Source organism: Lygodium microphyllum, chromosome 11 (genome assembly GCF_053477565.2).
Source record: "Lygodium microphyllum isolate KBCC chromosome 11, Lygodium_microphyllum_v1.1.10, whole genome shotgun sequence".
Classification (NCBI taxonomy): domain Eukaryota; kingdom Viridiplantae; phylum Streptophyta; class Polypodiopsida; order Schizaeales; family Lygodiaceae; genus Lygodium; species Lygodium microphyllum.
The window spans coordinates 36,322,274-36,338,206 of NC_141145.1; the positions used below are offsets into that span (position 1 = coordinate 36,322,274).

A 15,933-nucleotide genomic window follows, 5' to 3' on the forward strand; every position below is an offset into this window, starting at 1 on the left:
CATTTGGGGCATTTGGGCTGAATATGTCTCCGTACACATGAGGTTAATAATATGTTAAAGAACATGGAACCACCTGTGTTTCAAGGAGAGGAACGAGATTGTAACAAGGATGTAGTCAACACTCTTTTACAAAAGTGGAGTGACTTGCATGAGTTATGTCGTATCCTAGATTTTGTTAGAGCTCTTGAGGCAAGCCTTACACTTGAGGGCAAGGCCTACAAGTGGTGGATGAGTCTTGATGCCACTACTCGTTCTACAACATGGGTCAAGTTTGAGGAAATGTTCCGAAAGGAATTTCTTCTTGAGAATGAAAAGGATTGAAATTGGACTGCTTGGGATAAGTATCGGATGGAGGGTCTGCTGACATTAACCCAATACATCTCCGAAGATAGAGCAATCATCCTCAAACTTGATGGCTTAGGCGATTTTCAAAAGGTTAGAGGATTCATTCGAGGCTTGGACAACGAGTACAAGGCCAAGGTGAAAACTCAATATCCTAAAACATTAGAAGAAGCCATCAAGAGTATAAATTTTTGATGATATGTTAGATAAGAAAACATCTGCATATATGCATCTGCACGTTCAAAAATTGCATCAGCATTAGTAGGGAAGAGAAAGTTCAACGCTACATCCAAAGAGGAGAATATTAAGAAGCCCAAAGGGGCTAGAGGGCCTCTCTCAAGCGAAGAGCTTGCAAGAGTGGGTAAGGAGAAGCTATGCTTCAATTACTTAGGCCCTCATGAAAAAAAAGATTGTCCAAAACTCAAAGGTAACGAGCTTGATAAGAACAAGAACAAAGAAAAAGTAGTACATATGGTGCAGATGCTATATTTAGAAGCTTGTTTTAAATATTGGGTTGTACAAGTTAGCCATCAAACTAATGAGCATGAGCGTTGCTTGATTGCTGTGCCATAGCAGCCTACGTTTGGCGATTTGGTTTGAATGCATGGTACGATCAATGGACGATGAGGTCATATTCTTGTGGATGATGGGTTGACTTATAACTTCATTAACTATACGTTGGTTAAGAAGCTATGTTTGCCCCAAGTACCTAGTACTCATACTTATGTTGTCTCTCTCATGAATGGGGATGACAAGGATGTGTGATACAAAAGTCCGTGATGTTGCATTAGAAGTGCAAGGGTGTACTACGCATTAAATATTCAAGTCATGAACATTACTAGTGCAGATGTGATATTTGACCGAGAATGGTTGTACAGTTTGGGTGACTCGTTAAAATGTAGTTATCAACATAATGCTATTGCTTTTGAGGACAATGGTATGCATGTTTCGTTACAAAGGAGGATAATGTTTCACCATCCCCTCTTATATGCATAGCTCAACTTCATTATTTGATCAAACAATGAAATAGAAGATGTCTAATTTTGTTGTGTTGTCTTTCATTATTTCTTTGCACAAGTCTTTGTCTTCTATTAATGATGTTGTGGATATTTCTTTACTAGAATCCAATGATAAATTAAGTGTATACTCTCTCTCTTCTCTCTTTAAAATTTTTTTCTTCACTATAACATTCTCTTACAAACTCTTATTCTCATTCTCTATTACATGTACATAACAAGATGCGCCAACTACTTAACAAATACAATGACGTATTTCCTCCTGATTTGCCTCCAAATTTATCTCCTAAACATAATGTAATACATAGCATTGATGTTTTACAGAGAAGTAAACCCATTAGTTGACCACCTTATCAACTTAATGCTACTGAAGCTAGCAAAGTGGAGAAGCAACTGATTGATTATCTCTGATGAGAATTTATTCAACCTAGTCCTTCTCCATAAGCTTTGCCAATATTGTTATTGAAGAAAAAGGGTGGGTCCATGCATATATGCATAGTCTATCATGGTCTAAATGCAATTACAATAAAAAATAAGTATTTTCTTCCTGGAGTGGATGAGTTGGTTGATCAACTTACAGGAGCACGATACTTTACCAAGATTAACTTGAGGTCAGGGTACCATCAAGTGCATATATGCATGGAGGATGTATCTGAAATTGCCTTTCGAATGCGTTTTGGCCATTATGAGTTTTTGGTTATGCCTTTTGGCATAGCTAATGCTTCTCCCACATTCATGACACGTATGGATAGTGTCCTACATCCATATCTCGGAAAATTTGTTGTTGTTTTTCTTGATGATATTCTTATTTATAGTCATTCTGAAGAAGAACATTGGGAACATCTTCGCTTAGTCTTTGAGTTACTTAGGTAGCACAAACTTTATGCTAAGGAAAATGGATGTGAATTTTGTAAGATAGAGATAGAAGTTTAATACCTTGGCTATATTGTATTTGAAGAAGGTATTAGAATGGATCCAAACTATCTTACAATAGCCTCATCCTACAAATTTAGAGGAGTTACAAATATTCCTTGGTTTGGCAGGATTTTATCATAAGTTTATCAAGGATTATGCTAAGATAGCTGTTCCTATGATGAATCAATTGAAATATTAAGGTCACACTTTCTCTTGGGGTGAGGACCATCAACATAGTTTTAATAAACTTAAGGTAGCTATTGCTACTGCTCTAATCCTAGCTATAGTCGATCTACACAAACTGTTTGTGGTGGAAATTGATGCTAGTGTAATAGCCATTGGAGCCATACTCCTCCAAGAGGGTTGACCTGTGGCTTTTGAAAGTAAAAAGCTAGATAAGGCTCAGTAGAATCATTTTGCTTATGAACATAAGCTCTACACAATTTTCTATGCTTTGAAAAATAACGACATTATTTGTATGGTGCTCCATTTGAGGTAGTGTTTGATCAAGAGAATATCAAATGGTTTACTACCCAAAAGGATTTGAAAGGAAGAAAGGATCGATGGTTTGAGTCTCTTCAAGAGTTTGATTGTATGCTATGGTATCGAAAGGGTCGATATAATGTTGTAGTTGATACTCTAAGTAGATTGCTTGAGATTGACTCTCTCATTTACAATATTGAAGAGTGATCTATTAGAATCTCTACGAGAGAAATGTGAGCATAATCAATCTTTTGAAAAAGTGTGGAATGTGGTTAAAAGAAGGGATCATTCACCAACTCATGCACAATACGTGAATTCCACATAGGGTTCCTCTCTTACGCATGATGAGCTCAATCGATGGAAGAACTTCACTATTGATAGTGGGTATTTGCTTTACAAAGGTCGAATATGTGTACCCTCAGACTTAGACATACAACGCTAAATTCTTTATGAGTGTCATGATAGTTCTAGTATAGGTCATCCAAGGATACGAAAGACCTATGCCTATGTACGTAGACACTTTTATTGGTCTAAAATGTATAAGGATATAGAGAAATATGTTATTCAATGGCAAAAGTTTTATGTGAATAAAGTCGAGCGGCTGAAGGTAGGTGGGCTTTTACATCCTTTAGAGATTTCTAATGGCAAGTGGGAAAGTCTCTCTATGGATTTTATTGTTGGACTTCCTACTAACAATCATGGTCATGATGCCGTTTGGGTAGTAGTAGACAGACTCATTAGATGTGTAGATTTATTCCAACAAAGAAAACTGTTTAAACCCCTGAATTAGCTCGGCTATTTGTGAAAAATATTTATTGGCTCTATGGATTGCTAGCTAATATTATAAGTGATCGCGGTTAAAAGTTTAATAGTCATTTTTTGAGAGCGGTATTTAAAAGCTTAGATACAATGCTTAATCTAAGTACCATGGATCACCCTCAAACGGATGGTCAAACCCAGTGGATAAATCAAGTTCGAGAAGATATGCTATGAGCATATGTAAGCAAAAAACAATCTAATTGGAAAGATTGTTTACCCATATTAGAGTTTGCTTACAATAGTGCTAAGTATGTGATTACGGGGTTTAGTCCATTCATGCTTATGTATGGATTTCAACCTCGATCACCAGTTATACTGGGATTAGCCAATGAGAAAATCCAACATGTCAAGGAATTTCTTCAAGATCATTTTGATATGCTAAAAGTAGCATGCTTGAATGTTAAGCATTCTCAAGACCGTTATAAGAAATATGCAAATGAACATAAATGTATGGTCACTTTTGAATTATGTGATAACGTCTATTTACATGTTTCATAACATTCAAGAAGTTTGAAGTCTCGAATAGTTGCTAAGTTATCTCTATGATATTGTGGCCCATTTACAATCCTTAAATGTGTTGGTGAAGTTGCATACAAATTAGATCGATCATTCTCTAGTAGAGTACATCTTGTCTTTCATGTTAGCCAATTGTGAAGGTAACTTAGTAATGATGATAGTTTGGTGGACCAAGGAGTGCTAGTAGAAATTATTGAATCATTAGTTCAACCTCATGAACCAAAATGGTTTTTGGATTTCCATGAGTATCGTACACATCATCATGTTCCAAAATAAGTTCTGGTCAAGTGGAAAGATAGATTTGAAGAAGGTTCTACTTGGGAGAACATAACTGTACTCAAGAAGTGATTTTCCAGTTTTGGTTTTGAGGATAAAAACTCTTCCAAAATGGGGGAGTAATGTTAGGACAAGGGTCTTGTGTGGACACGGTCTGTAGGATAGCTCAATTGTAGCGCTATTAGTAGGTAATGGACCACTATGCTAAGGCGATGACAGGGTTAAGGGATCAAGAGATAGTTTACATTAGGGCACAACGGTATATGGATCAAAGGATAGGCAATTAGTGTGAATGGACTCACTAAAAGTTAGGGTCTAAAAATAGTCCATGGATTTGCCTAAAGCTACCAAAAGAGGCTATCATTTGGAGTGGCTTGGAGGTTAACCAAGCTTTTTCCAACTTTTGTGCTCATTGAAGGCAAGGCATCCATGGTACATGATACGCTTGATCATGTCACAGAGGTGGCACGTTCAGTCCTTCACTAAGATGTTTGTCCATTTGCCTGTCTCTGTCATCAGCCCATGAGAGGAAGTGCAAATCTGACCAATAGCAGTGTGCATGCCATGGGGGAGTTATATCCATATTGGCTAGACAATAAATCCATCCTTGAAGGGGTATGAGAAGTGGCTCTAGTAGAACTCCATCCTTGGTCCCAGGAAGAATGGCAGTCGAATCCAGGTTGTCTTTATCTCAATTCTCAGGATATTGGCCCTTGTAACGTGGTTCAGCTTAGATCAGCTGAGAACGGTTGAGGGGGAGTGTGGGGTAGTCTAATCTATAGTCAAAGGGGGGGAGTCGATTCATAGTCAACCCATGTAAGCTCATCCAATTAGTTGTTTGTGAAAATTAGCATTCCTTCTCACCTTTCACTGGTACCTATTTGGAAGAGATTGGTGCTAGTTTGTAGTATCTCTAATATGGAAGCTCTCATGATCTATGCAATAAAGCCATTGCTCTAAGGAGTGCCTCTATCACCATACGTGCTACTCTCACCTCTGCTCTAAAAATGGAGAGTAGTGGAATGGAGGGCTTACTCTTGATTATACACATTTCATCATGATCCACGAACCCTTCCATGCTATCCCACCCATCATAGTAGTCTCTCTTTTGTCTAATTAACAAGCAGGCTGAATCATCTATGGTATAGGTTGCAACCCCAAATCTTTGCTCCATATGTTAAAGTACGTATGATGAGTATTAAACAACCGGAGTTTGGTCTAGGGCTCATGAAATTGTATATGGGCATATTGACTTTCAAGGGTCCCTAGTGTTGCATAACCTCTTGCCAATTTGGCCTTAGCTTCCTCGCTTAGTGAAAATCTCAAGCTAGAGAATGTGAGCCCTAGGGACACATATTTCCTTACATGCTCTACTAAATCTCATCCAAATGTGAATTGACACATAGATCTAGTCATCCATGTTGCCGAAGTGTTGAAGGCCGTGGCTTTGGTCTTCCCAATATTCACTATGAGATCTCTTATCTTTCCAAAAGGCATGTAGTACATCTAGATGGCATTGCATTCCCTTTGATGAGTCTGAAATGAGTATATTGTCATCTTGTATCCATGAGAGTGAGTAGCAGAAAGGAAAGTGAACATGGAGAGGAGAAGACAGAAAGAGAACACGGGTGAGAGAAGGAACAATCTGATAACAATGGCTGAAACGTACAAGGCTGCAACGGTCAGCCCCAACATGTGGCTCTACATGTCAGTGTGGGTGCTAAACAATAGCAGGGGGATGAGAGAATGAGGAGGTTTGCCTGATCACGAAGGATCAATGATGGATAATGAGAGTGAAAGGGCAGGCCGCCTATATATAGGCAAATTGGGACCACAATTGGTAATAAAGTGGCTAGGCTAATAATATGGGTGCCTAGGACAGCCTACAGTACCCAAAAACAAATGCACTAATATGTCCTCCATCGTAAGTGCCTAAAGCACATAAAATGATAGAGAAAGATAATGTTAGACCTCCTAATGTCCTCGTTTGACTTAGACTAAGGTTCACAGGCATGAGATGATGAAACAAGACGCACATGTTTGCTAACACCACCTCTTAGATCCTGGATGTGGTAGGAAGACCAAAGGAGATGTGGATCCGCAGGTGGCAAGAAGAGTGCCAATGAAGAATGCTAGCCAAGGAGTAAGACCCCCTCTCCAAAGAAAAGTGGTTGACAGTCTAAATCATTATTATTGTGATAAACTTATTATTTCCTAATGAAATCACTTAGGGATATAAAGAGGAAAGTGGATTTGCATGTTTGAGTGGATAAAGAGTATACTCTTACAAAGACCCCTTATAACAAGTGTGGCCTAGATGCAACAACCACTTCTTAATATTGTTTAGAGAGAAAGAAAAATATTGATATTTGAATAGACAATTCCTTGTATCCTAATGACCCTAGCACTAGGCTAAATTCACCTTTTAATTCCATTTCTTTGTTACTCACTTTTGTTGGGGATGGTGAACAAGGTCTACTAGGTTATTGCAAATGCTTGGGTGGCAATCTTTAAATGCATCAATATTATCAATCAATGTCATATAACACTCACCAATCTTTGTTACAACCTCAGGGTTCTCTAAATGTATCGCAAAAAACCCTTCAAGATCAGGAAAGCAAAGTGTAAAAACTTGAAGAAGAATTAAAGCAATATAGAGCAAATGGAGAAGGATAAGAACATTGTAGAAGTGAAGTTGCAAAGGTGCAAGCAAACTCCCATGAGTTATAATAAGGAAAGAAAATGTTGACTACTACCAATGTTATCACTATCATTAAGAGTGGAGTACGAAAAAGATGTGTGAAAGCATTAAGGTTTATGATCTCCTATTGACTAAAATTCAATTTAGAAATAACTATATTCCTTAATAATGTGTGACTTTTTTGAAAGAACTTTTTTAATGATACTAGAGGCCAAGGTGAGCCCCTCTCTCGATTAGACTTTGATTATCATAAGTACAAGTAGATTGATCATTATGGTTGGTAGATTATATCAATGAAGGGGTGGCTTACACATTATATTTTGATGGAGCTTCTCGAGGACTTGCTAAGCATGTGAGTGTTGGGGTTGTCATTAAAGACCCCTATTATCGAGTGGTTTTAAAAATGGGAGTGTATTTAGGCACTGCTTTTATGAATAACATGGCAGAATATAAAGCCTTGCTTATGGGGTTAAATCTAGCTAGATATTGCGGTATTCACTGATTGTTAGCAAAAGGTGACTCGCAATTAGTGATCAACCAATTGAATGGGACCTTTATGAGGGATCCCATTTTAAGGATATACCATCGTGCAACCTTGGATATCCTTGAGTAATATTGAATCAGCCAGGACTTTAATGTAGATGGCAAGGCTGTGAAGGTTAACATATTTAGTAGCATGCAAGATAAACTGAAAGCTTTGACCTTTATTTAGCTGCTTGATGCAGCTTATTCAGAAGGCAACTTCTGAGTCGTTGAAAGTGCAGAAGACTGCTTCTTTTCTCAAATGAAATGCTTTGCAGGGTAGGCTTCTCTGTTGATGCAAAGTAGAGCACCATGCACTTGGGTTGAGTTTAAGCAAGTGTTTGCTTCAGCTTGGTTGACAAGCATGTTTGAAGTGGATGTAATGATCGCATGGCATTGTAATCCCATGTGTGCATCAAATGTCAAGATGATGCCATCTACATAAAGCAAGAGAGTGACTAATAATCCAGAGAGTGATGCACCACTACCACTCCTTTGTTACTAAACTCAGGAATCTCATCAATCTACAAGCCAAATAGTGTTAGCAACAGTGGGCAGCTGCGCTTCACCCCCATAGTGCTCTGCATGTAACTTGACAAGTCACCTGGGCTCTAAATTGTCCCATGACCCTCTCATACAGTGCATGATGCCCCGTATAATCTCTTATGGTATCCCAAGCATTTGTTATTCTGGAGAAGCTGGTCTCATAGTCTTGTGTCAAAGGCTTTGGGGAAATTCACAAAACAACAATGAAGTCTGTGGCTGTACCATACAGTGATGGGTTGATGGCAGAGACATTGAGTGATAGGTAAGGTGGAGTTGCCTCCTACTGCACTGAATTAATCAACTGCATACATCAGGCCATGCAGTCATCTGTGAAAGTTGTGTAGGCAGAAAACTGCATACGTAGTGATGGGTAGGTGGGGGACATCAATTGATGAGTGGATGGAGTTGATTCCTACTTATTATGAAGTGAAATGGTTATTGTGTTTCTACCTAGGTTGCTGTGATATGCATGCTTCAGTGACACATGCCAGATCTATTCAGTTAAGCAAAGTCCCCTAGATTTTCTACTCATTCAGATCATTGCTTAGATTTGTTTAACTTATGACTTGAATAAACCTTGTGATTGAGAGTATAGCAGTGTGTTCATGGTCTGCTTAATGTACTAACTATCCAACATCTGTCAGCTTTCTCTTTCGGTCATAACTGTTACTTATCAAAGGATTGGTGAACTTTTTCTGCTCCAATACATTGTCACTCTAATTGCACTCTAGCAGTTCCTTTCCTTTCTGTTTCTATCCTTTATTGGGACATGGGGTCTTTGTTGTTAAATATTTGAAGAACTTGATAATAAATGCATCCATTCTTATGAACACCATGCTTTCTCAAAGCCAGATTAATATTTTAGGCTCTGTATTTTTGGGCACATGTTTGCATTTTCAGCACTGATGGTACCCTTAATAAGACATCAGATGTAAGAGAGATGCAAGTATAGATTTTCAGCACTGTTCATGGCTGTAAATATAGAGGAACGTTAGAAAGATTGATGATCTGATTACCAACATTCTGACAGGTGGATGCATTTTCTGATTTAAGCATGTAGAAGTGCTGATGGGAACCCTTGATGGTACATGTTTTAGGGCACGGAAGTCCTGGACAACTCAGGGGATCAGGATACCACAGATCTTTGGAAATGCTTGTCGTATTTGAATGACACATTACCAGAAATAAAGAAAGAGAGAGTAAGTTTTCTTTATCATGTGTCTTGAACTTCAGCTGCAGTGTACATATGTTATTTTGTTGTTATGAAAGCTGAGTGCTAATGTGCAGGTGATGTTAGTGTGCACTAGTTTGAGAGTTTGGTCCACTTTGGTATGCATCAGGTGATATCTTTGTTTGTTCATAACTAATCCTAAGGGATGGCAATTGAGATGCTTAGACAATATAATGAATGGACTACAATGACAATATTGTGTCAAGCAGATACTACCCACACGTAGAGAGAGAGAGTGGTGGAAAGCGTGACAGGAGCAGCTCGTAGTCTGACCCGTCGCCTAGGGTCTCCTGTCTAACGACTGCCTCCCGTGCCCTGTTCGCTGGTCTGCTAGGTGCTTGCAGACAGTCCTTGCCTGTTGCAGCTAGGGTGCTGCCCTGCTTTCCTGCACGTGTCTGCCTGCCTTCCTGCCCACTCGCCAAGGTCGCCATGCTTGTGGGGGGCGCCGCCTTGTTCTCCCCCTTGTGTGGGGTGCCGCCCTGTTTTCCTGTCTGTTTGTACAGGCACCTGGCAAGACAAATGTGTCGCACAAATGGTTCCATCTTTTCTTGGAATCTACCTCGCCTTGCTCAAGGCTTGGCGCTGATCCTTCTATGCACTCTGTTCTCCGTTGGCTTCTCTAACTGCACGCCTCAGGGCTTTGTGAGTCTGCTTTGCTGGTTGCATGTTGTGGCAAAGAAGGCTGTGAGAGATGGAGGAACAATGACTTGACGGGCCTGCTCTTTCATGGAGGGCTTGCATCTACCTGCTGTGGGTCCATTGCTTGCAGCCCTGGGTCTGGACATGGAAGTAGAAGAAGATGCAGCTGAAGAAGAAGACATGGTAACTTGCACTGATGAGGTGGCTTTGCCCACCTTGATGCCCAGCCATCTGTCAAATGCTGCAAGCACCTTCATGATGAGTTTAATGTTGCTCCTGAGGCATCTGACATGGGTGATTCTCTGCTTGTCTCGTAGGCTAAGGTGGTTTCCACTTCGCAGGATTTGCAAGAGTAGGATTGGGATCAGTTGCTTGAGTTTGTGAACTCCCTTTTGGAAGAATATGTTGAGCATAATCATCAAGCTATCCTTGCTTGTGTGGAAGAGGAGGTTCTGGACATAGAATTGCTGACTCATGAGGTTCTTTGCTCCTTTTTAGCTTTTCATGAGCGAGGTGTCATTGTCATTTTCACAAGTTGGATTCCCGTGCGTGCCAAGATCCACCATTGACTAACCTCTATTCTTTAGATCAATGATGTGGAGAAGATATTTGTTGGTTTGTGTGGATTTTATGTGGTCATCCTTCACTCATCTTTGGCCCGTGATCTCCTCCTCCAAAAGTAGCCCCTCTTCTTCGAGAAACAGTTGGTGCATATTGTCTTATGGCGTCCATTGCTAGAATTCCAATCTTTATTGAAGCAACAATGTCATGTATGGGTGGAAGTGGAGAATTGCCCAGCTGTATATTGGGCCCTTCTCCATAATGGCTGCCAAAGGCCATCTTTTGATACCCCCCCAGCCTGAAGGCAGCCAATAGAAATAGATTGTGTATGCTGTGGGATACTGCTAGGAAGCGACCTAACTGGTTGGGCCTCAATTGCACGGGCATGCGGCCTCTTTGGTTCTGACTCAAGTGGGGTACTTTTTCTGGCCACTACTTCTTATGTGTTCAACTCAGTCATGTTATGGGCGAATGTCCAAAGCATAAGAGTGCCTTGGTGGATCAGCCCATGGACAGGGATTAGAAAATGTCCCCTCCTTATACCGAGCAACAGACTATTCAGCCCACTCAGTCCAAAGGCAAGGAGATTTCTGTCCCCACAATACTTGCTTACCCTTTCTCTTTGTAGGACCCCCTCCACACTTATTCGCGTCATTGAGACAAATCCTTGGAAGCACCTATCACTCCAGTCCCTACTGTTGTCAAGGAACCATCAACCCCCAAAGACCAACAACAACATTAGCAATCATCCCGATCATCGCTACACGCTTGCGACTCTCCAACTTAGTTGGCTTTTGATGCTATTGGTAGATTTATCAGTCCATGGGATTAGATCCAAGCTCTTCCTCTTGCCCAACGGATGTGCCATCTTCCTCACAGACTAAACACTAGAGGCCCAAGTTCCAACCCCTTTGCGGTGTTGGGGGATCTCTTTGAAGTTTGAAGATGGTGTACTAGAAACATTGGCAGCCAAGGTCCACGCCCATGCAGCCAAATTTGGTCAAAGCTCGTGATTCTTTGTGTCTATCTAGTCCCAGGGTGCCTTTTGCACTTTTGTCATAGCCTGGTTTCTAGCAAAATGTGCAAAACCTATTTTTTAAAGGCAAGAAGTGGTAAGACGATCTTTGTGAGGGTGTGAGTGGACTTGGGAGAGAGAGAGAGAGAGAGAGAGAGAGAGAGAGAGGGCCTCCGTCTTCTGTTGCACGCCAGGTCGCCTGGATCTGCCCCATCGTGACCTGCACCCCGTTTCGTCGCCCGTCTGCTGCGCGTTGTTGGCGCGTGGCTCTGGTCGCGACTGAGCCCACCAGGCAGTCCTGTTGCCTCTGCGCGCCTGCTGCACAACAGGTCGAGGCCTGGACTTGCGCCGTCGCGACCTGCACCTTGCTTTCTCGTCCGTCTCCTGCGCGCTGTTGGCGCCTGGCTCTGGTCATGACTGAGACCGTCAGGCAGTCCCCTCGCCTCTGCTCGCCTGCTGTACAACTGGTTGATTCGTTAGGCGGCGCCACTTCTCCTGAAATACGAGCTAAGGCAGCCGAGAGCGAGAGAGAGAGGATCGCCTAGACCTGCGCGCCGCTTGGAGACCCATCTGACGACTGCCGCCTGACGACTTCTTCAGAGAAAAGACAGCAGTATGGCTGGCCTGGATATGGATTTTCTTGACCGGATGGTGGCAGCCCTTGGCCCTGATTCCGATGCAGAGGAGCCGGAAGATATGGTGCCATGCACGGAGGAGTTGCCGCCGAGTTCTGAACTGCCGCCTGCCGGCAAACGCTCCAAGCATACGCCTGATGAGCCAATGAGTCCTCCGGAACGCTCCTATGCGCAAGTGGCCTTTGATCCTGTGGATTCGCAGGAAATCGACTGGGAGCATTTGCTGGACTTCGCCAATACTCTGCTCGACGATTATGTCCAGCATAATACCGAATCTTTTTCTGTTGCGGGAACGGATGATGTGCTGGACGCCACGGTGGACCCCAAATCAGTCTTGCGATCCTTCTCGGTGTTTTATGATCGTGCAGTTATACTTTTCTTCACTGGCAGGATCCCAGTGCTTTCGCATATTCGCCAGTGGTTGCACCATCTATTGCAAGGGGAGTCTGTTGAGGAGATCTTCCTTGGACCTCGCGGCTTTTATGAGGTCCTGCTGAAATCGGAAACGCATCGCGCTGAGCTCCTGTTCAAGTTGCCGCTATTCTTTGATCGCCGCCTGGTCCATGTTGTGCCATGGCGCCCCATGGCCGACTTCCAGCGTCTGCTTCAACGCGAATGCCCGGTGTGGGTGGAGGTGGAAAATTGTCCGGCGGTCTATTGGCCCATGTTGAAGGATGCGATGGCAGTTGTGGGAACAGTGCTGGTTCCCCCAAGCCTCAGGGCGATGAACCGCGACCGTTTATGCATGCTATGGGACACGGCCAGGAAAAGGCTCGCGTGGCTTCGCCTCAATTGTTCGGGCATGCATCCTTTGTATTTTCGCTTAAAATGGGGCAACTTTGCGGGCCACTGCTTTTCATGTGGTAAATTGGGGCATTTCATGGCCGAATGCCCTGAAAAGCAATCGTCTTCGGAGGATGCGCAGGTTGTGCTGCCCAAGGATGACATGGTGCTTGATGCCACGCCCCAGGAAGCCCTTCAGTCTCCTCATGTCATGGATAAAGGCAAACAACAGGTCCTGAGTGTGGATTCCCGTCGCACTGACTGGATTGAGGCACGCCCCAACAAAGGGAAAAAGTTGGATGCAGGCCTGGCGGATCCTGGGCCTACCGCGCCCCAGGATTCCGTGCGCACGTATACGCGCCGGAAAGAAATGGCCACTTCACAGCAGGCTGCGCGTCCTACGGCCCCGTCTGCCCCCCGTAATCAGTCTCCAAGGAGAGCCTATACCGATGGCCCCAAAGGCCCACCTGCCAAGCTGGCATTCGATGCCAAAGGAAATGTTATTACACCCTGGGATCGGCGTTATCCCCGCCCCTCTCCCAAGGCAGTGGATTTCCCTTCTACCTCCAAAGCAGGCGCCAGAATTCTTTTGCAGTATTGGCTGATTTTCTGGATGAGGGTGTCCTGGATGCTCTCGCAGAAAGGTGAAATTGAGGCAGCAGGCGCCTCGTTCCTGACTTCCTTCTTTGAGGATACATGAAGATAGCCACGTGGAATGTGCGAGGCATTTGCTCTCGCCATAAGCAACATGCCATGTGGACCGTCTTGCATGAGAACGAGTGGGATGTATTGTGTGCAATTGAGCACAAAAGTCACGGTGAAGCAGGAAAAGTGATGGATTGTCATGGATTCCATCTGTTTTATGCAGGGACCCATGCTACGCACTATTCGGGCGTGCTGATGATTGTCCATGAGAAATATCAGCCTGTCCTTGTTAAAAATGATGTGCAGGGCCGCTTTCTGGTGATCGAAGTCTTATTTGAAGGAGAGATTTTATGGCTGTTGGGCCTCTATGCTCCGAATGATCCCGCATCCCGACGGGATCTTTGGTCCACTTTGCAGGGCTCCATGTCACTCGGCCGAAGGGGGTTTTTGATGGGAGATTTCAATATGTGTGTTGACTCTTCTCAATCCACTTCAGGGCATTCGGTAATGGATACGCCGGAAAGCCGGGTGTGGAGTTCCTTTGCTTTGCACATACTCAAGCAAGATCTTTGGTCGTGGCTTCACCCTTCTTTTTCAGGATTTACTTTTCATTCCGCACAATATGCAACTACTTGGTCGCGACTGGACAGAATGTATATCATGCAGGGGGATGATTTTCTTCCCGAGATGCTGGAAATGAAGGTCTTGCGGCAATATGCGTTGTCGGACCATTTCCCCCTCCAGCTTGAGATGCGGGCACACTCTATTGCACCTTTTGTGCAATTCCTGGATAGGCTCCCTTTACGTTTCAACTCCTCTTATTTGAAGCATTCAATTTTCCAGGGCTATATGCAGCAGCTGATTGAGAGGTTCTTATTGGACTTCGCCTCTGAGGGCTTGCCTTCATTTGCACGGCTGCTCTCTAATGTGCAGCGGGTTGCTCGCTAGTATGGGATCCATCATGCCTCGCTTTGCCGCCGACGTCGACATGCAGCAGAAGACTTACTGGCTTTGGTCCGTTCCTTGCTCCTGGATTCCCCTGATGATGATTTTCTGCTGTCTCTGGAGAGGCGATTGGCCCATCTTATTCAAGTGTTTCAGTTGAAATCTTATCAACAGGCCAAGCTGCACAACTTGACGGACACATTGCAAGATAGCGCCTGCCAGTCTCATAAGTTCTTTCGCGCCTTGCATGCGTCTCTGGCTCGCGAAAATATGACCAGACTCCAGGATTCGGAAGGTCGCATGGTCACGGATCCGCAGACCATTGTCACTATGTGCAGAAACTATTTTATGGAACTTCTTGGTTCCTCTTCCTCGCCTTCTAGCCAGGTTACGCATGCCCGCTCGGTCTTCTATCATCTGGTCCGCCAGCAGGTTCCAGTTGATATGCAAGCCGCTTTGGAGACGGATATTTGCGAGGAAGAGGTTATGGACGTTTTGTTGCACCTGCCGAATGATAAAAGTCGTGGCTGGGATGGTCTCACTAATGAATTCTTTCAGACCTCGGCCACGCAGTTCGTGAAGCCATTGGTGGCCATGTTTCAGCAGGTGTGGGAAACGGGGGTCATGCCCTCCTCATGGAAAGAAGGCCTTATCAAACTAATTCCAAAGGTCCCTTCGCCGTCAAAGTTGCAACACTGGAGACCAATCTCTTTGATGGGCTCCATGTATAAAATCTACTCCAAAGTGCTGGCGGATCGGCTTCACAAGCACCTTCCAGCTATTGTGCATCCTCTCCAATATGGTTTCATTAAGGGCCGCAACATTCTGCATAATATCTTAAATGTGCAAATGGCTATTGACTATGCGCGGCACTCCGGTCAGGAAGTGGTATTGATCCAATTGGACTTGGAAAAGGCGTTTGATTATGTGGACTGGTCTTTCATTGCAGACCTCATGTCGGCTATGGGCTTTGGTACCCGAATGTCCCGATTGATCTACACCATTAGTGCTGAGGCTTCCTCCAGAGTTATGCTTAATGGTGGAGTTACAGAGCCATTTGTCCTTGCACGCTCGGTCAGACAGGGTTGTCCTTTGAGCCCTCTCTTCTTTGCCCTGGCGACTCACCCGGTCCTTTCAATGTTATCCTCCATGGCAGCCTCTGCTCAGCTGGCCGGGCTGTCTCTTCCGTTGGGTCAGCACTTCGTTAGCCAATCCTTGGCTGATGACACCTTTATGATTTTGCAGGCAGACAGGGACAACATTCGAAGGGCATTAGATGTTTGGACACTCTTTGGTCAGTCCTTTGGGCTTCGCATCAATGCCCTTAAGTCAGCCATTCTCAG

General features: G+C 43.6%; 1 protein-coding gene across 3 annotated transcripts in view; it reads left to right on the forward strand.

The window, feature by feature from the left end:
- LOC148028706 (thiamine pyrophosphokinase 1-like) overlaps positions 1–15,933 on the forward strand; it is a 98,645-nt gene that overhangs the window by 24,828 nt on the left and 57,884 nt on the right. For all 3 annotated transcript variants that reach the window (XR_015692318.1, XR_015692317.1, XM_087687492.1), the window contains exon 5: positions 9,234–9,335. Coding sequence is in view for 1 of the 3 variants with exons in the window: in XM_087687492.1 (XP_087543618.1) it covers positions 9,234–9,335 (102 nt within the window). In the remaining 2 variants the exon portion in view is untranslated. The remainder of the gene's footprint in view (positions 1–9,233; positions 9,336–15,933) is intronic.